Source organism: Galeopterus variegatus, unplaced genomic scaffold (genome assembly GCF_000696425.1).
Source record: "Galeopterus variegatus unplaced genomic scaffold, G_variegatus-3.0.2 Scaffold2506, whole genome shotgun sequence".
Taxonomy (NCBI): Eukaryota; Metazoa; Chordata; class Mammalia; order Dermoptera; family Cynocephalidae; genus Galeopterus; species Galeopterus variegatus.
The window spans coordinates 209,878-236,326 of NW_007728617.1; the positions used below are offsets into that span (position 1 = coordinate 209,878).

The following is a 26,449-nucleotide window of genomic DNA, read 5'->3' on the forward strand; positions in this document are numbered from 1 at the left end:
GGAAATTTGATCCCCAATGTGGCAGTATTGGAAACTGATTGAGTCATGGGGGCGGATCCCTTATGAATGGATTAACGCTCTCCCTGGGGGTGGGGGGAGTAATGAGTGAGTTCTCGCTCTATTAGTTCCTGTGAGAGCTTATTGTTTATAGGACCCTGGCACCTCTTGTTTCTCTCTCTTGCTTCCGCTCTCGCCATGTGATCTGCTTCTACCTGCCAGCTGCCTGCCACTTTTCCGCCATGAGTAGAAGCAGCCTGAGGCCTGTGCCAGATGCAGCTGTCCCACAATTATAAGCCAAATAAACCTCTGTTCTTTATAAATAACCCAGTCTAAGGTATTCTGTTATAGCAACACAAAACGGACTAAAACACAAAGGCATATAATTACATTTCAGCATGCCAGGGATAAACAGAAGCAGGAAAAAAAAAAAAAGGTCATATACAAAGAATTAGAAATAAGTTGAAGCTTGTTAACAATACTAAAATTTAGAATAAAGCAATGCCTTCAAAATTCTGAGCAAAAATGACTGCCAACCCAGAATTCTATATATAAACTGTCAATCAACAGTGTGAATAAACATAAAAGCATTTTTAGACGGTTAAAATTCTTCAGATTTTGTCAGAAGCAACTGAAGAGTCATTCAAAAACAATGAAATTAGCAATTAAATATGCCAAGAAGGATAAAGACATCCAGCACAGGAAAGAGACAAAAGTAATTTCCCAAATGGTGAAAGGAAATCCCAGGTCACAGATAAGCATGAGGCCTCATGAGAATTTAGGTCAGATTGCTACAGGATAATGAAGTGGTCTAGGAAAGGAGATCTCCAAGAAAAAAAGGAAATTATAGATTACTAGGTGTGTTTGAAGTTAGTAAGAAAAGTTTTAGAGGTCTCTTGTGGAATTTGAGACAAGAATTAGTGATAAATATAAAGAAAACTAAGGAAAGAAAAGCAAGGCAATTACTAACTCCAGAAATAAACCAAAAAGTTGTAAAAGAAAGAAACTGTAATCATAATATGTGACTATGTGACTATGTGACTCAGCTGTAATAATATTATAATTACTAAAAGACGATTTAACCAGACTTTGTAATATAATTATATTGGGTGACATGAGGTATGAGATGGGGGTGGCAATGGTACCAGTATTATGATATCTAAATCCTCACTTTCCATAGTAGGAAGACAATAGCTAATGTCTCAAATAGAAAGAGCAATATATATATATATTATTTAGTAGTATGAATATGTATGCCAGAATAAAAAAGCTAAAATAGTTGAAAATTGTTGCCTCTGGGAAGGTGAACATGAGAGTGGGAAGGAAAAGGTTGGGAAACCCGTTTTTTTTAATGTGCTTTTTAATACTGTTGTGGGTTGAATTATATTCCCCCGAAAACTTATGTTCAAGTATTAACCTCCAGTACCTGTGAATGTGACCTTATTTGGAAATTGGCTCTTTGCAGATATAATCAAGTTAAGATGTGGTCACACTGGATTAGGGTGGGCCCTAAATTCAATGACTGGAATCCTTCTAAGGATAAAGAGCTACAGGGACCCAGAACAGACACAGACACACAGGCAAAGAAGTCTGTGTAACTACAGAGATTGAGATTGGTACAATGTAGCTGCAAAGCCAAAGAATGTCAAGGGCTGCTGGCCACCACCAGAGGCTAGGAAGAATCAAGGAGGATCCTTCCCTAGATCCTTCAGAGGAACATGGCCCTGGTGACACCTTATTTCAGACTTCTAGCCTCCAGAGCTGTGAGGGAATAAATTTCTCTTATTTAAGCCACCCAGTTTGTGATCATTTGTTACAGCAGCTCTAGGAAAATAGTACAGATACTGTTTGATATTTAAAACTATATAAATATATATAAATACACACAAACTTTTGACGAAAACAAATTTTTTTCCCCCTTAGGTTCTCTCATGAAGTTGAACAATTATTATTATTATTATTATTATTTTTGTCTTTTTCGTGACCGGTAAGGGGATCGCAACCCCTTGGCTTGGTGTCGCCCGCACCGCGCTCAGCCAGTGAGCGCACCGGCCGTTCCTATAGAGGATCCGAACCCGCAGCGGGAGCGATGCTGCGTTCCCAGCGCTGAACTCTCCCGAGTGCGCCATGGGGCCGGCCCTGAACAATTATTTTTTAAAGAACAAAAATTGTCTACTCCCCCACCTCTACTTCCCCTCCCATGATTTCTCTTAACCTACTACAATCAGGATTCCATCCCCAGACCTCCCTCCATGTTGACAGATTCAACATTACTCTTCTGTTATAGTCTTATCTAGACTTATCATCAATACCTGTAAGAGCTGACCACTCCCTTCCTTTTATAATACTTTTTTCTATTGGCTTCTGTGATATCACACTCTCCTTGTTTGTCTTCCTCCTCACTGACTCCTTTTTTTAACTCCTACCTGTGGGCTCTTCCTTATCTGCTCAACCTCTAAACATTTGAATGCCTATGTCATAGCTTCCCTTTTCTTCTTTCTATGAACTCTCTCTGGGTGATACATCTACACCAATGGCTCTAACTCCCATTTGCATGCAGATGGCTTCCAATCTTGACCTCTAGCTCTGACCTCTCCCCAGAATTCCACACTGCCCTACTTCATAGCTCCACAGAGAGATCAAATATGTATATCAAACTTAACAAAATCAAGGGCTGGCCAGTTGGCTTAGCTGGTTAGAGAACAGTCTTGTGACACCAAGGTTGCAGGTTAGGATCCCTGTACTGACGAACCACCAGAAGAAATTTTTTAAAAACTTAACAAAATCAGAACAGAAACTCTTGATTTTCTTTTCTGTCTTCCTTTTTCTCGGAAAATGGCACTAACAACTCAAGCCAAACATGTAGAAATCTGTTCTTGCATTCTTCTCCCACTCACATCTATACCATCAGGAAGTACTGGCACCTGTACTGCAAAAACAGACTCCAATTCAAGCTTTCTTTCCATCTCCCTTCATTCAAGCTACCATCTCTTGCCTGAACTCAAAAACAGAATAAAACCTAAATTTACAGAAGATAACATAACTTGACCACTTCTCCCTTTTGTTTACAATAATTCCTGACTTTTTTCAGTCCCCTGAACATACCACACCAACCAAGCTTATCTCTACCTTAAAGCCATTAAGCTGATAGTCATTCCCTTTGCCTGAAAGTCTATCTTCCATATCACTCTTTTTTTTTTTTCCTGACCGGTAAGGGGATCACAACCCTTGGCACGGTGTGGTCCACACCACACTCAGCCAGTGAGCACACCAACCATCCCTATATAGGATCCGAACCCGCGTCCTCAGCGCTACCAGCGCCGCACTCTCCCGAGTGAGCCAAGGGGCCGGCCCTTCCATATCACTTTTTAAATCTACCAAACACAACATTTTAGAACCTATACTCACTATTTTTAAATCTAATACTTACAACATTACTATATAATATACAGGCAACTACATAAACAAGAAAACAATCTCCCCCAGTAGAGTGTAAGCCCCATGAGGGCTGGGGCCTGATCCGTTTTATCAATGTTTCTCCAGTGTCTAGAACAGTGTCTGGTACATTGTAACCACTCAATAAGTAGCTATCTAATGAATAAGTATATACTGTATGTTCCAAAAAAAGAAAGAGCTAGTGGTAAAGCAACACTTGAAGATTCAACTGGTTGTAAGGAGGAAATAATGCAGATGCCTGGCTCTCAGATATGAGTGCAATCACAGCTTGAGATGCTTTTAAGAAAAGTGTATTCATCAAGGAAAAGCCTGGTTACAGAAAAAGGAAAAGAAAGAAATCAACTGTTCAAGAAAACGGATGAAGATCTTTGGAAAAACTTTAATACAAAATATGAGTCCAGAGGACAAATGAAGGATTTAGAATGCAGAAGATGGGGTCTCAACTAGCATGCACTGACCTAAATGGGGATAAAAATGTGTAGGAACACAACTATGTGGAGGTGTTGGAACTTCCTAAGGGAAGATAAAATTGGGGAGTCTAAAGATACTTGAAACCTTAAAACCCAAGAGTAAATTTGTTTTGAAGCCACTGAGGAGTCAGATGAAGGTCCAGGAGAGACACAATCAAAATAGTTTAAATACAAAGATTACTTCTGCTAGGTGCAAGGCAGCTGAGAAAATGGCAGAAGCTGTCATAGGACTAGGATGATAGTCAGGACTTGGGTTAAATGAAACCTTTTGATTCAGAGAATATTTAGATGATGAATTTTATTCTAGATTTAGAATAAACAGATTTATTTTCTCTTTGACCTGGTTCAATAGGGTTCAATAAATATCACTTAAGTTCATAGTCCAGGTAAAGAAACAAAAACTAAAACAAACTGTTATTTGACTTAGAACAGAGCTGTGGAACTACAAATTCAATGTTACCCACCAAGCAGAGCATCAACTATGTACAAGGGATTGTAAGGGACAGAAAAGCAATCAAGACAGCCCCTGTGCTTGCAGCGGGTTATGCTTGCTTGCCAAAAACAGCCACAGCAATATCCCCAGTCCTGCATGTTCTTCCAGAATCTTGCCACCCTTCCAGAGGTAGAATCTATTTACATCTCCTTGAATTGGGATGGACTTTGTGACTACCTGGACAAATAGAATGCAGCAGAAGTGTCTTCCATGGCTAAGGCATAAGAGGCAACATGACTTCTACCTGGCTCTTACAGACTCATAATGTTCACACTTTGAATCCAGTCACCATGCTGTGAGGAAGCCCAACCCATGTGTAAAAAATATGACAAGGGCTGGCCAGTTCGCTCAATTGATTAGAGTGCGGTATTATAACACCAAGGTCAAGGGTTTGGATCCCTGTACCAGCCAGCCACCAAAAAAACTAACAACAAAAAAATGAACAACACGTGATGAGGTCCACGTAAGAGAAGAACTGGAGCCCACTGCACTCCGTCCAAGTTCCTGACCGTAACCATAACATGCCCATTGTATGCCACTAAATTTAAGGGTATTTTATTACACAATCATCAATAATCAAATAGTGGTCAAGTAATTTACAATCTAGTAGGAGCAATAAATAAGGATACAAATAACTAATGTAAGGCAGGATGTGATGATTACTACACAGAATATAAACCAAGGACCCTGGGAGAGGAGCATAAAGAAATAATACCAGGTAAGGGATGCAGCAGTGAGAGAAAAATAGAGAAGGCTTCACAGAGATAGCCTCTGAGCTAGAAGACATATAGAGCTTTAAAGGAAAACAACAACAATAAGAAAAAAAGAAAGTCTGGTAGAACTTGTTGACAAAGTAAGACATCAAAAGGACCTTCTTAGAGACAAAAATTCAACTTTCTTTTTCTTTACACATAATCCCTAATACCTGAACAGAACCAAACTATTTTCAGGGCACTGTAGGAAACATTATTCTATAAAGAGACAAGGTGGAGTTCTACAGATTGACTTTGATCATACGAATTATTAAATTCTTGCTGTTTAACTTCTATGCAAAGGTTAGGGTCTAACTCTGACCCTAAGAAATAAAAGCCACTTATCAGTGTTTCCTTTGATGTACTGGCCAAGACAAAAATCAGTGCCTCGCTTGCTCACTGTTCTTGACCCAATATCAGCTTAATGACAGCAATTCTCTATGCTTAGTCTTCTTTGGAGTTCTAGGGGTCACTTACAGGGAGGTATTTGTCTTAAACCAAAATGAAAAGAGCCAGAGCCTAATGACAGTCATAAAAGGCTGAGTAAATTCATAAGCTGCTTTAATTGCTGAAATTTACTCCCTACTTCCCTGTTAAGGGCATGAAAATTATATCTACAGGCATCAGGCTGACAACCTGGGAAATAATTATTACTTACCAAACCAAATCAAAGCATTTAGCTCTCCAAGCTGGTCTGTACAAGTAGAATCTTGAAAGAAGTAACTTTGAGATGCTTGTTCAGCAATGACTACTCAAGAGATTCACCTTCGATTTGGGATCCCTCCCACATCAGACCTCCTGTTAAAGTGTTCAGGTAAGGAGTCCTTGAAAACCCAGAAACTTTAGAATTTGTTCTCCTCACCTCATAAAACTTTTTTAAGGAGCCCACCAAGCACAGCTTCAGGCTATCCACAATCTCCTGGTGAGGCATCTGGAATATCACTCGTGAATACCATTTTGTGAAGGTGCTGGGACAGGGGTCGGTAAAGAGAGAGACAGAGAGAGAAAGATGAGCAAACACAGAGGAAGGCCTGCAGCCGGGGTGTCAGCACACACACCTTCTCTATGAATCAACCCACAGCAAATATCTATAAATGCATTCAGGTTACACATAAGAACAGGTAGTGATATGGGGAAAAGATGTGTATTTAAGCCATATACAGAATGCAAAATTATATATATAAATGCAGATATTTGCTACAAAACTGCTTCCAGTAGAAAAAAACTTAACAACCTAGATATTCATCAACAGAGTACTTAGTTAAAAAAAAAAATAGTGATATAGCATATAATAAATCCTGTACAGCAGTTATAAAGAATTGATTAAGATTTATTTGTATTGATATGGGAAAATGTCCAAAAGACCCAGTTTAAGTGCATAAAACAAGTTGAGGAACAATATGCATAATAATATCCCATGTGTAAATAAATAAAAATATGTGTGTGTGTATATCACATATATGTGTTAATATATGCATAAAAGAGAATCTGAAAGTGTATATACATGAAACCTTTGGTGGTGGTTAATAAAAGATGGACCACTGAGGAACTTTCACTTTCTAATTTCTGTAGCCATTTGGAATGAGCATGCCTTATTTTTACAATCAGAACAAACAAACAAACAAACAAACAAACAAAAAATGCCTCTTTTCTGGGGGAGAAAAGCCAAAAACAACAAGGCACAGATCCCTTCCTTGAAGGAGGTGGCCCTCCAGCAGGGGAGCAAACTTGGACCTGTGACAAATTTGATAAATAGGCTGTATAAACCAGCATCATAGGAAGATAGAGTAAGATGGAATTTATAACTCTTTATATTATAATATGTAATACTAAAAAAAATATTTGCTGGATTTATAATAAGATTAGGCATCAAAATGAGGTAATCTGAGTAGTACTTACAGATTGATGCTTGCAACGAAGCCAACCACGGAGCGCATGCCTCTGCTGGGGTCGTGGTAAACATCCATCCCGATCACCATTAATTGTTTCTAGGTTGGAAAATAAAAACAAAAAGCAAATCCAAAACCCAAGCAATCCATTGCTCCACTTTTAGTTATTATCTGAACCCCATACTGTTTCCATGTGAAAATAAATTCTGGGAAAAGAAGAGAAAGACTACAACCAACCTGACACTTTTTTTTTTAAAGATGACCGGTAAGGGGATCTTAACCCTTGACTTGGTGTTGTCAGCACCATGCTCTCCCAAGTGAGCTAACCGGCCATCCCCATACAGGGATCCAAACCCATGGCCTTGGTGTTATCAGCACCAAACTCTCCCAAGTGAGCCACAGACCAGCCGTAACTTGACACTTTTTAAACACAATGAACAAAGCCAGAGATCTAGACCAGGGATTGGCACACTTTTCCTGTAAAAGGACTAAAGACTAAATATCGTAGGCTTTGTGAGCCATATGGTCTCTGCAGGGACTATTTGAATCTGCCTTTCTAACACAAAAGCAGCCATAGACAGCACGTAAAGGAGTGTGGCTATGTTCTAGCAAAACTGTATTTAAGGACACTGAAAACTGAATTTCATGTAATTTTCATGTATCATGAGATATTGGTTTTTTATATTTTTCACCATTTAAAAATGTAAAAACCATTCTTAGCTTGTGGTCTATCCAAAAACAGGCAGCAAGCCATTTAGACTACTGAGTAAGCATTGAGAGTAGGAAGAATAACCAGCTGAGGAAAACTAGGAAAAGAGCTAGGTGGGATTCCCTGGAGAGCTGAACTGAATAAAGACATTATCTCAGCATCACTCACCAGAGGGATATCCACTCCCCAGAGCTCACCACCCAATTTACAGTTAATCTGAAGTAGAATTTTCTGGGCCACACTCCGAAGCCTGGTGGGCTGACCAATGGTTCGAACATTGATGACCTATAATGAAGAGACCAAAAGGTATGGGAAAAAGCAAAACACTATCAACCTCACAGAAAATATGAACAAGTCTATAGTAAATACTACATTTGTTTAAGAAACTTGAGTTAGCAGACATTATGTTTTGCATTAATAGCTCTAATGCTAGGGTTTCTAGGCATGCATGTACATGGTGCACGCACGCGCGCGCGCACGCACACACACACACACACACACACACACACACTCCATCCACCCACACATAGAACAAAAAAACAACAAAAGGACACTTTCAAGAGGATCTCATGCAGAGTGGAATTTTTTTTTCTCAACTCCCACAGGAAAAACAGCTTTCCCCTTTGAGAGTGAAGCCTGTACTCTCAGAACCCAGTCATGTGAAACCACCTGGCAACGCAACCTCCAAACAGGCAAAACTGCTCATCTGGGAACACAACGGCAGCATTTATAAAGAGCTCTCAGCAGATTTTGCCAGGTTACTCTAGTCAGAAGAAACTTTCACCAAAAGGCTCTAGACGTACTGGCGTCTAATAACTATTTTAGTCTTTGTGAACACACATACCCCTCTTTTCGAGTCTCAGGAGAGGCTAGAGGTGTCTGTGCCTCTCTCCTCAACTCCAGCTCACCTGGGAGGGCACTGGGGACTGCACACAGCACAGCTTCTTGATGGCCCCATAGAGATCATCTCGTGTGCCTGTGACGATGCAAACAACCATCTGTATCTTTCCCTGGAAGGAGACAGAGTATACATAAGTCAAGCTATGGAATTCCCTTGGGACTCTTATGGGACTCTTAGCCAGGCACAGTCTGGGTCTGCAAAGTCACAGGATCTTTAAGGTAGGCAGGGAACTGGAAGAAAGAGGGTGGACATTCCAATCAGAAAAAGGTCCTTGAATCTGAATTAGGATTTGTTTGGCTTAGGGCTACTCTGCATAGATAGGTAATATGCTACTATTAATTAACTAGAGATACCCCTGACTACCAAAACCTTAAATAATATTAGGAGACTTTAGGTGCCTTGAAAAGGACCAGGCTTGAAAATATGCAAGGGTTACATTCCTTACTGCTTTCAATTCCCTGTAATGTTTTTTACAGCTCTCTTTAACTAAGCAAATTATTACATTCATACCACAGACCTTTAATTGAGGAAACATGGAATGCAATACTATGTGAAAGGGTTCAGAGCCAAATGCAAAGCGAATGAAGCTAGTGCCAAATCCATAAGGAGCTATTCCTAACTCTCTGCTTAAAAGATACAGTGATATAGCCAGCAGCATATCTTGTTAGTATCCTCCATCCCTCACTGCTTAGGGGATCCAATATTGAAAACAGAGGATCTTTCAAAGTCTGTTCAAAGGAACACTCAAGAGAAACAAAGTTGCCAACCCTTTATGCCAGAAATGGCTACAAGTGGTAATCAGTAGCAGACTGCTCCAAATCAAGATTGGTGTTAGGTTAAAACTTCTCAGAAGACACATATTCCAGCAAATACATCAAAGAATTTCCACAGTTGTACAGAGCACAGGCTGTACAAAGAGTCTATGGGCTAGATACAACACACAGACGTGTTTTTCAGTCTCTGCAATGATTTATAAGTTTGTTTAACATTTAAACAGAGGGAGATGCACACATACACAAATCTAGATTTTTGTCTTCTATTAAAAAACAAATTAAAAATCAATTTGGCAATACTGGGCTTCTATCTCCAATCATAGGGATTACCCTCTTTAGTTTCTTATAGTCCCCTCCTGGCCCATTTCACTCACTTATGTTACTTATCTGGCCCCTGTAGATATATGAGTTTGTGATTCCTTACAAAAAGACTAATAAAACAGAATGCCCTAAGGATGTCAGAATGATAGCAAGACCAATATGAGATAAATGTGGCAAACATTATGAATGGAGCTCAAACCCATGCTACATGAAACAGAGTTGTGAAGTGTGGGGGCGGGGCAGATGAATGTATTAAGCTGGGTTATTCTTTTGAAAACAGATCAGAAATTATCAATGGTTAGGCCTGAGGGAGGCTATGGTAGAGTATGATAGGCATGGGAAGTCGGGAGGAAATCACAGAGAAACGCACAAAAGGGAACATGAGTGTGCTAGCATGAATGATATACCAAGAGTGACAGATCAAAAGGAGAATATGGGGATGCCAAGACAATCCAATTCTACAATTGATTGATTGACTGATCCCACCAGGACATTCAGTGCACCAACACAGTCTTAAATTCAAGTGCTAATTACTGCCTCAAACCTTTCCTCTGCTTTTGTTCTCTCCCTAATCTTCTTCCTCTATTTATAAACTGTTAAGAACCAAGCATGGAGCTAGCCGGTTAGTTCAGTTTGTTAGAGCACAGTGGCCTTGTAATACCAAGGTGAAGGGTTCGATTCACCTTACTGGAGAGCCACCAAGAAAAAAACAAAAAAACTGAAAGCGCTGAGCAACAGAGTTGTGAGTACTGTGACATGCTCAGCTCCAGTGTTCCTGATCAGTTCTCAGCACCAAGTTGAGGGGCCAGTTGCCAAGTTCATTGCCTGAGCAATTTGAATCTTGAGCCAAAGCACTGTGACAGCTCAGAACTGAATGGTGCAAGATGGCACCTGGCTCAAGTATTTGCTTTCGGTACACAACATGTTATACAGATAATGCACTAAAGTTAAGCCAGCTATTCTCTCAGTCAATTACATGAGAAAAAGAAGCCTAGTGTGAGTGAGGATGCCAACACAGAACGAGAGAAGCAAAATTAACCAAAGGGCATAAAGGACACTTTCTCAGTTCAGGATTCCACATGCATACAAGTAAGACATAGGTTCCTGGGCATTGTCAACAGCAGACTGATAACCAAGGTAATTTAAAGTCAAGTATTTTACAACAGAAATCATATAAATCTACTCAAATTAAAATAATGTATTACCTCAACTCCCAGCTTGGACTGAATGGTTCTGACATAGGTCTCTGTTCGGTCATCCTTGAGTTCAACCCAGGCGGGTGGGCTCATGCGCATACCAATGGGGCCAGCTACCTTCTCTAACATGTTAACCAGTTCTCGGGCCTGATCCATTGCTCTCTTTGGGTAAAAGAGTGCCCAGAAATGCATGGGGATCTAGGAATAACCACAAGGTATTTTTAGTACTTCTCTCAACTTAAACATTCCGAACGCATACTCAGGAGATTTTATTCTACAGAAAAAATTACTTTTCACTCCCTCTGCTTGAGTCCTGTGTTATCTAATTCCTGTTATTAACATGGATGTATGTGATAAGTAAACTGTGGCACATTCTCACAATGTAATAAAACACAGCAATGAGAATGTAAGATCTACAACCACACCTAACAATATGGATAAAACTTACCAATACAAGGTTGAAGAACAGAAGCCACACATAAAAGAACATATACTCTATGATTCCATATATTTTTTAATTACAAGAACAGTTGAATCTATGCTGTTAGAAGTCAGGATAGTGGTTATTCTTGGTATGTAGGGGAGTAAAAGATAGGTAGTAACTGGGAGAATGGAGTGGGGATTCTGGGGCACTAGTAAAGTTCTGTTTCCTAACTCTTGGTGTTGATCACACAGGTCTATTTAACTTGTGAAAATTCATCAAGCTATATATTTATACGTGTGCTTTTAAAATATTTCAATTGCAAGTTTTAAAATCAGATGTATTTTATTTTATTTTATTTCTTAATTTATGTATTTTACACATGGCTACAAACACCAGGTTGGTCAAAAATATTTAGAAATAATTATATACCATTTTGTTCTTTGATGCAAATGCCTAATATATAAGTTGCCTTGGGGGTACTGTTTTAATTTAATATGACTTTTCTCCTGCACAAAAACATCCTCCAGGAACCCCCAGGGGAAAAGAGAAAGGAACAAGGAAGAAAGAAGAGAGAGTGGGGTAACAGGCTGGTGCTATATGAATTACCTTAGCAACTTATTTCCTTTTATAAGTCTTGTGGTCGGGCAAAGGGCTTACCTTTAACAACTCATCAACTGCTCTGTTTGAAGGACCCCTATTTAGTAGATAATTCAGAATGGGACACTGATTGATACTTTCTCTCAAAGAGAGGACACTAGATCGCTCCTGCTTCCTAACTTGCACACTTTTGGGAAAACTGGTTCTCTCTTCACCACTTTAAAAATCACTTACAGTCAAGATGGAAGGCTCTCTGGTTACTTCTTTAACCCAGTTTAGCTCCTGAGACGTGATAAATGAAGTATTTCTTAAGTTAATTCTTTCCATTGGTAGAACACGTCCTTCAATCTAAACAGAAAATAAACCATCTATGACATGAGCCATCTTCAAACACTACTTAAGGAAACACTGATACTGTTCTCTTTGAGGCCTGGTATGTATGCTCCACCAAATAGACCTGTCCTTATTATAACTTTTGAGAATGGCTGAAAAATGAAACTTCTAGTAGCGAGAGTCCAGATCAATAAAAACCTGGACATAGGGCTGGCCGGTTAGCTCAGTTGGTTAGAGCGCGGTGTTGATAACACAAAGGTCAAGGGTTTGGATCCCCCTACCAGCCAGAGCTGAAAAAAACACAAAAAACAAAAACACCCTGGATATATGCAGGTAAAATTCTTACAGGTACTGCTCTTTCATTAGTGAAGCTTCCAACATGGTATACCAAGAAAAGGATTCGAAAACGTCTCTGCAGAAGCAGAGAATGAAGAAAAATAATCTTTGAAAATATTTTAAGGGAAAAATTGAAAGGAGATAATTACAGGCAAAATTTCTTTCTTTTTTTTTTTGTGACTGGCCGCACCGCGCTCAGCCAGTGAGTGCACCGGCCATCCCCATATAGGATCCGAACCTGCGGCAGGAGCGCTGCTGTGCTCCCAGCGCCGTACTCTCCCGAGTGTGCCATGGGCTTGGCCCGCAGGCAAAATTTCTTAATGAAGCTGAATATAAACTGTTTTACTTTATACCAGGGAAAAGCTAAAAGGAAAAAGGCAGAAATATAATGAAAGAATAAATTAAACTTAGGAATAATAAAGCAATTAGATCTAAATGTCCAAAAATAGAAAGATAACTAAGCTGTCTACAGCCATACCACCCTGAATGTGCCCAATCTCATCTGATCTCAGAAGATTACTAAAAGAGGGCCAACCCGTGGCTCACTTGGGAGAGTATGGTGCTGATTACACCAAGACCACAGGTTCGGATCCCTATATAGGGATGGCTGGTTAGCTCACTTGGGAGAGCATGGTGCTAACAACACCAAGTCAAGGGTTAAGATCCCCCCACCAGTCATCATTTAAAAAAGAAAAAAAAAAAAGATGATTACTAAACTGATGATACATCAATATGATGGACTACTTTGTAATATAACCCTGTTTTGCAAAAAGAAATAGTAAGGTATGCATCATCAAAACTGAATGAATCCAAACTTAGTAGTGATTAAATGAGGGAGAGGTGTAATTATGAAGAACATTTACTTTTTATGACCTCTACTGTCTGCTTTTTTAAAAAAATAACATTTTGTCTATAATCAAAAAAAATTTTAGGGCCGGCCCCGTGGCGCACTCGGGAGAGTGCGGCGCTGGGAGTGCAGGGACACTCCCGCCGCAGGTTCGGATCCTATATAGGACTGGCCAGTGAGCTCACTGGCTGAGCATGGTGCAGGTTGCAATCCCCTTACCGGTCACGAAAAAGACCAAAAAAAAAAAAAATTTTTTTTAATGATTTTTCTTAATATGTTAAAAGTATATATTATAAAGAATAAAGATATCCCTATTAGCAAGGGTATAAGAATCATTCTTTTTATCCTCATGAGATTAAAAAACTGTTGAGCCTTTCTAGAGGGCAATCGGCAATATATGATAAAAGTACTAAAACATAAATGTCCCCTAATTATTTCACCTTTATAAATTTTACCTAAGAAAATAATAACATGTGCAAAGATTTAGTTACAAGGATGTTCACTGCATTACTATTTATAACAGGAAAATATTAAACTCAATTTGAATGTAAAAAGAGTAGAAAATTGTTAACAAAAAGTATCAGGCAGCCACTAAAAATATTTAGAAAAATATCAAATGACAAGGAAAAACATTTAAAATATATTGAGGAAAAAATGAAACACCTGAATACATATTGTGTGTGTGTGTATGTGTATGACTTATGGATATTTTCCAAAATGTTAACAGACGTTATTTTGATGTAGCAAGATTTTCTACTTTGGCTTATATTTTCTAAACATTCAAATAATATCTAATAACATGAGAACATGATCAAGATACAATATTAAATGAAAAAAGATGTAAACCATATATAGCATAATCACAATTTAATAAGGAAAGACTTATTCTCACAGAAAATAATTTTAGGGGAAGTAAATACATTGAAAATATTATCTTTTATATGTGTCTAAAATAAATCACTGAAATATTGTTCTCCTTGGGCGATACAATTATTGGTGGTTTTATTTCCTTCTTTATATTTTCTAATGTTTCCACATTTTCTTTCTTTCTTTTTGGCAGCTGGCCGGTACACCAAACCCTTGACCTTGGTGTTTATAACACAGCACTCTAACCAACTGAGCTAACCGGCCAGCCCACATTTTCTTTACTGAGTATTACTTTTTAAAATTTTATCTTACACATTGCAATTGTACATACTTATGGGGTACAATCTGATATTTTGATACATATAAATGTTGTATAATAATCAGGTCAGGGTAGTTAATATATGAATCACCTCATGCATTTATCATTTCTTTGTGGAGAAAACATTCAAAAGCATCTCCTCTAGCTATTATATAATATACAAAACTTCCCGTTAATCCTCCTGTGCAACAGAACATCAGAATTTACTCCTCCTAGGCCGGCCCGTGGCTCACTCGGTAGAGTGCGGTGCTGATAGCACCAAGGCCATGGGTTCGGATCCTATATAGGGCCGGTTCGCTCACTGGCTGAGCGTTGTGCTGACAACACCAAGCCAAGGGTTGAGATCCCCTTACCAGTCATCTTTAAAAAAAAAAAGAATTTACTCCTCCTATCTAATTATAACTCCGTACTCATTGGCCAGCCTCTAAAAATATGGAACACTTCACAAATATGCGTGTCATTCTTGCATAGGAGCCATGCTAATCCTTCTGGCAACTACCCAATTTTGGTATATGTACACTGAAGCCAGCACAACCATCCATAACTTTTATAATCAGGAAAAAAAGAAACAAAGAGTCAATTCGGAGCACAAGAGAACTAGAGAAAAGGTAAAATTAATTATTTTGGTATAATCTCAAAAGAAATGTGAAAAGTAGTAATAAGTGAAATTTATCAAACGCTTTGTGCCAGATACTATGCTAAAGATTTTACTACTTAATTCTTTTAACTCAATCATTATCCTCATATTACAGATAAGGAAGCTAAAGAGATGTTAATCAATTTGCTCAAAGTAACCAAGAAGGAACATGGTAGAGCTGAGATTCAAAGCCAGAACAGCTGACACCAAAGCCCAAGCATGTTACCACTACACTATGGATCATGCCTGCACTAAATTCAAAACAGCTGGCCAGGCAAACTTCAGATGAAGGACCACAAGAAAATTAGATCATACAAGCTGGAGACTCTCTTATGCCTATGGCAAAAATGACATAGTATACTCAAAGAAAAACTAATTATTGAAATAGAAAAAAATTTTGATAAAAAAATAACAAAAAGAAAAAGGAAAACGATATATAGGATGTCAAAAATAATTTGGGTTAGAAAACTGAAAATGAGGTAAATTTTAAGTCAATATTCCTTTTGCTATCTATTTGACTGGAAATTAATAGCTCAGATCCCTGGGAAATAGAGAACCATAAAAGATACTAGCAAATTAACTCAAGGAAATTCAAGTACCATGACTGGAATGAAAAAAAGAATAAAACAAAACTCAAAAATAAAGACAAAATAGGAAGTTATCACATCTTACAGGCTCTAAAATCCTCAGCTGTTTCCCTCCCATCACATCTCTGCTTTACCTTATGTACATCCTTTTGCAGACTGAGCCCCCAACGTGTCAGTTCATTGCTGGCTGTCTCATTCTTTGAAATTCTCTGTAGCAAGTATTCCAAAGCACCATGGTGCTGTTTGGGGCTCAGGTTGATCTGCTGGGTCAAATCCTAAATAGAATTAAAATGGACACCAAGGTCAAAGGTTTGGATCCCCAAAGGGCCGGCCCATGGCTCACTTGGCAGAGTGCAGTGCTGATATCACCAAGGCCACGGGTTCGGATCTTATGTAGGGATGGCCAGTTAGCTCACTGGCTGAGTGTGGTGCTGACAACACCAAGCCAAGGGTTAAGGTCTCCTTACCGGTCATCTTTTAAAAAAAAAGGTTCGGATCCCTGAATCAGCCGGCCACCAAACACAAGAACAAAACAAAAAAAGAATTAAAATGGAAATAAGGAGATAAGTTATTACTTTCTCCAATATGAGATTAAATAAACCCCAGTGTGTCTAAAACATTTCCATAAGAAAACTCCCTTCCATGATAATCATTCGAAAATTTCAAAATCTCCAAGGACTTCAATAAATGTCTCTCAGGAACGTGACTGATGTCAAAAATTTAATAACAAAAGTAAGAATTTTGAAAAACACAGAAAAAATGTCTTGTGCCAGGCATCCAGCCAAACACAATAAAATGGAAAACCATATTCAGTCTTACAATTCATGTCATACTATACTGATTTAGTGTCACCATAACGCACTTTTTTTGCTAGAACTTGCCATAGCGTTTGACCCATAATAGGTGCTTATTATTTTTTTTTTTTGGCGGCTGGCCAGTATGTGGATATGAACCCTTGACCCTGGTGTTATCAACACCGTGATCTAACAACTGAGCTAACCAGCCTTTGAAGAGAGAAGAGAGAGTGAAAATAAGGCAGTGAAAGAGAATTGTACTCCCTGACTTATATAAGACGTGCCATGGCCCAGGGCTGGTCCTGCAGTAATATAATGTACACATGAAGGATCATAAAACACCAGAGAAGAAGGTGGTAAAACACTTCAAGTATTTTACCCTTTTCCCCCTCACTCACAATGCATATACCCTGTTATATTAGGTAAAGGGGAAAATACTGAAATTATTAAAAGGAGAGGATAAACTAGAAAAGCAAAAATATTTCTGTCCCTCTTGGGCCTCAAGACAATGGTAGGACAATACATCCTTCCAAGCTGTGTGCCTCAATTTCATGTCATCCTGCTGATCCCCAGTCTTCACATTTAAAACAGGGGAGTCAGATGACAAGACACTTTCCTCCGCCCCCACCCTTGTTAAAATAAATGTCTATACCTTCCCTAATGGATCCAGAGTTTTAATCTTCATTCACAGGAAATTCTCCTTATTCCTTTAACCTAAATTGCTCATGCAGATATTTAGCCCCTCCTTGTGAGGACTTCAAAAGCAACTCCTACCAGTGTGAAGTGGCACCTCTGGCTAGCAGAGACAGATAAAACCCAGCATGGTGTCCCCAACCACACTGCAATCACTGCGCCACGGCTCCTGCAGAGCCGCAAGGAAGACTTAAAAGTGGCTGATAGGATGAAGAACTTGAGCTGGAAGTATAAGCCTGATGCCCCCACTCACCGTCCCACGGTTATTCTGCCTCTCAGTGGGCCTGTGGATCAGCAGTGGCTGGTCCTCTTCCTTAACTGTGATCCCATAGTTTTTGCTAGGGCAGGATAGAGGCAAGAAAAAATTTCAGAAGCAGCATCACTACTCTTACAGCAACATAATCTGAGTGTCTATGCCAGGATTGAGGAATGCAATTTGCATAATACCCTTGTGTCAAGGATCCATTGGTAACTGATCATAATATATTTATAACTGGAAAATGGAGGCTCAAGTTCCATTGCAATTACAGGAGAAAGAAATAAGTCTAAAAGTCCAAGAAAGAATTTGTTAAAAGCTGCATCAGGCTAAAGGCTTAGGCAATAGAAAGTTGAAATGATAGTCAAATGATTAATGGCTCAAATTTAATCTTTGCAACTAGACTTCTAGCAAAATCAGCTAAAGAAATATAACTCAAAGCCCTAAGGTTAACTTTTGTGGTAACTTCCAAAAGTACTAAAAGAAATGAAACTATAAGGGTAGCATATTCAGGTCAAATCCCACAAAAGAGCTCATTCAATCTTAGACACATTACCAATTCAAGTATTTTAAAAGTTTCAAGCTGTATGCTATTACAGAACTCAATATCCTGCCAGAGAATAGTAGACTACACCCCATCCCCACCTGTAGGCCCAAACCCAGTCTCTGCTTTCTACCTGTAGTATTCCAAGAATGTGATCTCCTTCCCATCAGACATTGTGAAGCTATCTTTTGCAGTCTTATTCCAATCCACATCATCAATACGATACGTACGATTGTTGTATCGGGTGATAACAATATTGCCAACCAGAAGCTTAGTACACTCATCCTGGAAGTTTTCTTTGTTCTGCTGATACATGACATGCCTTTGGAAAGAGACAAAAGACTTTTAGATCACATTTGTATACATAGAGAAATGTGAAAAAGATAAGGGAATCAAATAAGTAATTTAGGGGTCTAATTACAGCTATGTAGCACCAGAAGCCTCCAGTTGTGTCTTCTAAAAGATGGGACTCCCACCTCTTTTCTTTTTTTTTTTTTACTGAATCATAATTGATTATACATATTTTGGGGGTTCAACGTTGGCATATGTTGATCAAATCAATATTATTAATATATATATTATTACAAATCATACTTATTCTTTTATGCCTCTTGTCCAATCTCTCCCCATCCCTCTTTCCCTCCCCCTTCCCCCTCTGATAACCCTAGATTTCTCCTCTTCTTCACCTCTTTTCTCTTTAACATTAAAAACAAAACAAAAAATAGTGAAAAGATAAAAATCATATTAAAAGCAACAACTACAAATTGATAAAATTCAATCTATTGCCTAATTTTAAAAAAATTTTGGTGGCTAGCCAATACGGAGATCTGAACCCTTGACCTTGGGGTTATCAGCACCATGCTTTCCTGAGTGAGTTATATGTATTCTTTAAAATAAAGTACTTTTTTTTTTTTCCTTTTTGTCTTTTTTCGTGACCGGCAACGGATCGCAACCCTCAGTGTCACGCCCGTACCGGACCGGGACCGGCAACGGGATCGCAACCCTCGGTGTTGCGCCCGCACCTCGCTCAGCCAGTGAGCGGCTGGTCTGTACGTGGGATCCGAACCCTCGGCGGGAGCGCCGTCGCGCTCCCAAGCGGCGCACTGTAACAGTGCGCCACTGGGCCGGCCCTAAAATAAAGTACTTTTATCATCAAAACAATTATTATTTTGTATCATCATTACTGGAATACACTCTCAAGAGGCACAATAAAAGCATTCTTTAAACTATATTCGCCATTTCCTAGCTGAAAGAAGAAATTACTATGCAAGTACCTGGTTAAGACAGGCACTGGTTAAGATACTGAAGATGGAGAGATGAAAAGACCAACAACAGACAACGTACTCTCCAGAAACCTTTGCAACAGTGCAGGAACAAGGCAATATAGGAAACTCAGGGACACCATGTGCAGAGACACCCAGGGTATCAAGGAAAGCTTACAGAGGTGGCTGACACTTGAAGGGGGAATCTGCCAGGCAAAAATGGCTGGGGCAGTGCCAGTCAGTTAGCTCAGCTGGTTAGAGCAAGGTGCTGGTAATACCAAAGTACAGGGTTTGACCCCTATACCAGCCAGCTACCCCAAATTTTAACAAAATAAAATATAAAATGGCAGGGGCAGGAGGATGGACAACACTCCAGGCAGAGGAAGGTATGTAGGAGACAACCAGGGATCTGGGATTAGGAATTGGCAGGAGGCAGAAGAGGGGCAGAAAATGGTAAGCCATAGGCTGAAGGTGGTTAGGAGCTAGATATGAATTCCCTTGTAAATCAACGATCAGACTCAGACTTTTTTCTGTGGGCTGGTGTCACCCAGGGTATATTCCTCAGGATCAGCAGTCCCGTGAGAGGCTGTGAGGCAGTGAAATGGTTTCATCATCCAAAAGCTGAGGCCATCCTACATGTTATAACTCCTTACCGGAGAAGCACAACACACACTACCACATCGGGCTCTGAAAAGTGCTGAAGTAGAGACACGTTTAGCTTTACTGACTTCCAGTTTATTTAACCACAGAAACCTCCCCACCATTTAACTTTGTACCTCACTGAACATCTATTACCATTCTGTGAAATTACTATTCTGCAGGACTTGCCTTAAGAAAGATCACAACAAGTGATGAAAAACCATCAGAGCCTTGGAGTTATTCACTGACTATAGACTCTGGAGCCAAAATGCCTCGATTCAAATCTTGCTCTGCCACTTACTAGACTGTGAGACTCTGAGCAAGTTACTTAGCCTCAGTTTCCTCACGTGAAAGTGGGGTTACTAAAAGCACTTAACTCATAATGTTGCTGAGAAAACGAAATGGCGTTTTATATATATAAAGCACTCAGAAGTGTGCCTACCACAGGTAACAGAACTGAGTGTTTGCAAATACCATCATCACCATTATTGTCATTAGTGCTTAATACATACCAGATGCAGTTATGCTATGTGTCTGATGTTAAGTGAATGGATTACTAGAATGAGCAGCAAGGACCACATAAATGTGTGGCCTTATTCTGTCTGCCTGAATACAGAGGAGAGGTTGCTAATGACAGTGCACAATACACATATGTAATTATGAAAGTCAAAAACAACTACTAGCATAGAATATTTATTTAGGGCCGGCCCGGTGGCGCACTGGAGAGTGTGCCACTTGGGAGTGTGGCGGCACTCCCGCCGAGGGTTCGGATCCCATGTGGAGACCTGTTCCCGCTCACTGGCTGAGCGCGGTGTGGGCGCAACACCGAGGGTTGCGATCCCGCTGCCGGTCCCCGGTATGGGCGTGACACCGAGGGTTGCGATCCCGTTGCCGGTCCCCAGTATGGGCGCGACACCGAGGGTTGCGATCCCATTACCGATCAGTAAAAAAGACAAAAAGGAAAAAAAAAAAGAATATTTATTTAAACAATTTTCAAGTTGTAACTTATTTTCATAACCCTTATAACAATTCTCAATTTTCTCTCACCAAATCCCTTTCCCCTCATTATTGCCTTCTGTACCAAAAGGGGGTGGGGGGAAGGAGGAGACAGACAAGAAAATGCTAAAAGGGCTTGAGTCTCAGGAAATAAAGAAGATAGGCCCATATACTGTTATTCCAATATCCACTATTGGAGAGTAGACAAAAATGAATGACTTTAAACTGCACATATTTTACTTGGAATCCAAAAAAAATGTAAGCGGGGTTTTTGGCAAAATGTCATTTGCTTAAACATTTCATATATTTTTCATGCAAGGAATGCCAAAACACAAAGATAAACCAAGTGGCAAGGCTTTTTTCTAAGTGGTGAGATTACGGGTAACATTTTAGTTTTTGGATTTCTTTGCATTTTTAAAAGTTTCTATAATAAACATATATATGTAAATTTTGAAATAACAAAATTATCAAAACAGACATCATTGGGAGTTATTTTATCATGGGTAGAGAGTTTCTGTTTGAGATGAAAAAGCCCTGGAAATGGATACTGATGATGGTGCACAACATCGTGAATGCACTCAGTGCCCAAGTGTGCAATGAAAATGGTAGAAATCGTAAGCTTTATGCTAAAATGGTGAATTTTATGTTATCAACATAACATAACCTAAAAATTGAGCATGATGAAAAATACCTCGATTTTGTTTGGGTGTTTCTGGCAGCTGGCCAGTACAGGGGTCGAACCTTGAACCTTGTTATCAGCACCATGCTCTAACCAACTGAGCTAACCTACCAGTCCCCATGAAAAAATCTCAATTTTAAAAATTTAAAAATCATACCTCATTGGCAAAACTATTTTTTCAAAAATGGTTAAATTAAGCAGATGGTACTTATCAAAACACTTTCTAAATCAGTCACGAGCTATAATCAGTTTATTTTCTTGACAGTAATTGTAAGTATTAAAATTATGATACAGAACACACAAGGTGAAAAAATAAATGCTATTACTCAGACACGCATCACATAGAGAGGCAGTAGGAGGCAAAACTACTTTTTTTAAATGAGGTTTGAGATTTTATTCCAGATCTTTTTATAAATTTTGGCTTCCTATTTGCATCGTTTGGATCATCAATATATATGGTTTTATGTTTAGTGTTCAACTCACCACTATGTATAAAATATGTGCAACACTGTAGAAAACTAAAAGTATTTTTTACTCAAACCCTTCAACTATGTTAATGGTTGTACAATTCTATTTCACTAACTGAAGGGTACCTTAATTACTGGTATATTACTTTCTGAGTAACAGTTCTATTGTTTCACTCTTACAAATAATAATAAGCAATTTACAATTGCTTCTTTGAGACCGATTCCCTGCAAGTGGAATTACTAGATTAACAGGTTAAAACTTTAAGGTTCTTGGGCAGAGCCCGTGGCGCACTCGGGAGAGTGCAGCGCTGGGAGGGAAGCGATGCTCCTGCCGCAGGTTCGGATCCTATATAGGAATGGCTGGTGCGCTCACTGGCTGAGCGCGGTGTGGGCGACACCAAGGCGAGGGTTGTGATCCCCTTACCGGTCACGAAAAAGACAGAAAAAAAAAACCAAAACTTTAAGGTTCTTGAGATCCAGAGACTACCTGCATTAGATTTTTTCTTTCTTTTTTGGCTGCTGACTGGTATGGGGATATGAACCCTTGACTTTAGTGTTATAACACAGTGCTCTAACCAACTGGGCTAACCAGCCAGCCCAATTTTTTTTTTTTTAATTTCTTACTTTGAAATAATTATAAAATCACAGGAAGCTGCAAATTTTGTGCCTAAGATCCCATGTACAAAACAAACACTGGTACAATATCATTAACTAGAATACAGATCTTATTCTGTTTTCACTGGTTTTTTTTTACATACATTGATGTGTGTGTGTGTATGTGGATGCAGGTCCACACAGGGTTTTTCTGGTAATTGTTCTATTGTATTACTAGTGATTGTTGTTAATCTCTTACTGTGCCTTATTTATTTATTTACTTTTTGCAGCTGTCTGGTACAGGGATTGAGCCCTGGACCTCGCTGTTATTAGCACCATGCTCTAACCAACTAAACTAACCAGCTGGCCATCTATGCAGTTTTATCTCATTTAGAGTTTTGTGCAGCTACCACAAGCAGATAGAGAACTGCTTCATGTCACCACCAAGGAACTATTTCATGCTATCCCTTAATGTTCACACTCCTCCTCCTTCCATGTCCCCACTAACCTCTAATCTTTTCTCTATCTCCTAGTTTTGTCATTTTGAGGATGCTCTATAAATGGAACCATAAATTATGCAGCATTTTGAGATTAGGAAAATTCAATCTGGGGCAGCGACGGGAACCCATGGCAAGCTAGCTACAAGCAGCAATGAGGAAAAACCAAAGCTCTTTTAGTCCAGGTTTGTAGTCCATGTTGGGGTGAGCAGCAAACCAACCAGAATTGTAATGAGTATATCCTAGAAATGAGAAAGCCACAGAAGGCTAAGGTAAACTTGCCACACATCCTTGGCTGACTGGGAAAATACATATGCTCAGGAGAGAGACAAGAAATCTGAGCTGGGAGTTAAAGTCCAGACAGACAGGAGAACTACCATAACGCTGAAGGCATTCTTCAGTCTACACACAGATCCATAAGCACAGATGGAAACCGTACGGGCTCAGGGGGTTTGAGTGTAACCTCTACTCAGATCATTACTTGAACTACTAAATTCTGCAGACAAAGGGGTGGTCCCTAAGAAGGCAAGTTAAAATATGATAATGAGAAAAGAAAAACTGAGTAGAGACATCAGCAGCTGCACACCACAGAGGCGACACAGTCCAAAGTCTAAGTATGCACAAATTTGTTAAAAAAAAAAAAAAAAAATCTCAGAAAAATAAAACAGAATCCAGACTTGCTACAATGGATTATCTGAAATGTCTAGTTTTCAAAAACAAATTATTAGATATGCAAATAAACAGGCAAATGTGAATAATAATCATCGACCACATACTGTATGATTTCATTGTATGAAATGTCTAGGATAGGCTAATCCATAGAGATATAAAGTAGGTCAGTAGTTGCCTGGGGTTGAGGGCAATGTGGGGATTGAGGGGGAATGTCTAAGGAGTGTGGTATTTCTTTCTGGGATAAAGGAAATGTTCTAAATCAATTATACTGGTAGATAACATAACTCTGAATACTCTAAAAACCAATTGCATAGTATGTGGATTGCATCTCAATAAAGCTGTTTTTAAAAATGACATAAAGTCATTCTCAGATAAACAAAAATAATATGTTGCTGAAAGACCTGCTCTACAAGAAATACTAAAGGAAGTTCTTCTAAAAGGAAATGACACCAGATGGTACTCAGATCTACAGGGAGGAAGAACAGTGAAAATTATATCTATGTTGGTAAATATAAAGACTGTATATATGTTTTCTTCTTCTCCTAGTTTCTTTACAACTTATAAAATTGTATTAAGCAATAATTAAAACACTGTATTGTTGGATTTATAACATATAGAGATGTAATATATCAGAAAATAGTAGCACAAAGAACGGGAAAAGGTATGGAACCATCATGGAGCCAAGTTTCTGTATTTTACTGGAAATAAATCAGCATAAACCTGAGTAGATTATGACACATGAAGGCTACATAATAAAATCCTTAGAATGAATACACACACAATTCAAAAGAGGAATTAAAATGGTACAATGGTAAAATATTGTCTCTAACCACATCAGAATAAGACTAGAAACTAAAAAGAAAGAAAAATGGGAAATATACAAATATTTGGAAGTTACAACAAACTAAATTACTCAAGGATCAAAGAAGCAAGCACAACAGAAATTAGAAAATAACTTGAACTGAAAGAAAATGAAACACCAGTCTATCAAGAAATCAGGGGCTATAGTTTATGCAGGGCTCAAAAAGAATTTTATAGCTTTATTTTTGGTTTTTTTATTTTGTTTTGGGTTTTTTTGGTGGCTGGCTGGTACAGGGATCAAACCCTAGACCTTGGTGTTATCAGCACCACACTCTAACCAACTGAACTAACTGGCTAGAACTGAGCTAACTGGCTAGCCAGTATAGCTTTAAACCCATATGAGAAAGAAGCAAAGAGCTTACACATATGATGAAGTAACTCTTCACAAAGGGGTCAAGGTAAATCAGTAGGAAAGGATAGTCTTTTCAAAAAATAGTGCTGTGATAATTAGATATTCATATGTAACAAAATGAACTTAGACCTCACATCGCCCACAAAAGTTAACATAAAATGGATCCAAGATCCAAATACATAAGAGCTAAAACTATAAAAAAGGAAAACAGAAAAATCTTTGCGGCTTTGAATTAGGCAATGATTTCTCAGATATAACACCAAAAACACAATCCACGTGAGAAAAAACTGATAAATTAAACTTTATCAAAAATTGGGCTGACTCATTTGTTTAGAGAGTAGCCTTTTCATGGGTTTGGATCCCCTAACCAGCCAGCAGCAAAAATGAAAAAAAAAAAAAAAAAAAAATTAAAAATGTGTGTTCCTTAAAAGATGGCATTAATAAAAATTAAAAGACAAGTTACAGACTGCAAGAAAATATATGCAAATCACGAATCTGATAAAGGATTTATATCTCTTATATAAAAAGAATTATTAGGCTGGATGGTTGGCTCAGTTGGTTAGAGTATGGTGCTGATAACACCAATGTCCAGGGCTTAATCCCTGTGCCCCCCAAAATAAATAAATAAATAAAGAATTCTTGCAAAACTCAGTAAAAAGATGACAAACCCAAATTTTTAAAGATAAGCAAAAGATTTGGACAAACAATTCACCAAAGCAGATAAATGAATGGCAAGTAAGCACAGGTAAAAATGTTCAACATCACTGGTCATTAGGAAAATGCAAACTAAAACCACAACTGGATGCCACTATACACCAATTAGAATTAAAAAGACTGACTATACCAAGTGTTGGCAAGAATGTGGGACAACCTAAATTCTCTCTCACTACTGATGGGAATGTAAAAGTGGTACGGCCACTTTGGAAAAATTTTTGATAAAGCTAAACATACTTCTACCATATTACTTGTCAGTCCACTCCCAGGTATCTACTAAACAAGATAAATGAAAGTATATGTCCACACAAAGACTTGTACACTGATATTTACAGCAGCTTTATTTCTAATTGCCAACAACTATTATGAACTTGGAAACAACAGGTGAATAAAGAAATTGTGGTATATCCATATAATGGAAAACTACTCAACAAAGAAAAGGAATCAACTTTTGATCCATACAACAACATGGATGATCTCAAAATAATCATACTGAGTGAAAGAAGCCAGACTGAAAAACAAAAA

General features: G+C 38.7%; 1 protein-coding gene across 1 annotated transcript in view; it reads right to left on the minus strand.

Moving 5' to 3' along the window:
* PIWIL2 (piwi-like RNA-mediated gene silencing 2) overlaps positions 1-26,449 on the minus strand; it is a 76,310-nt gene that overhangs the window by 27,225 nt on the left and 22,636 nt on the right. The window contains 10 exon segments of the mRNA XM_008582051.1: positions 6,031-6,136; positions 7,068-7,156; positions 7,935-8,051; positions 8,675-8,776; positions 10,967-11,155; positions 12,213-12,326; positions 16,039-16,179; positions 16,767-16,780; positions 17,542-17,729; positions 18,325-18,513. Coding sequence (XP_008580273.1) covers positions 6,031-6,136; positions 7,068-7,156; positions 7,935-8,051; positions 8,675-8,776; positions 10,967-11,155; positions 12,213-12,326; positions 16,039-16,179; positions 16,767-16,780; positions 17,542-17,729; positions 18,325-18,513 — 1,249 coding nt within the window.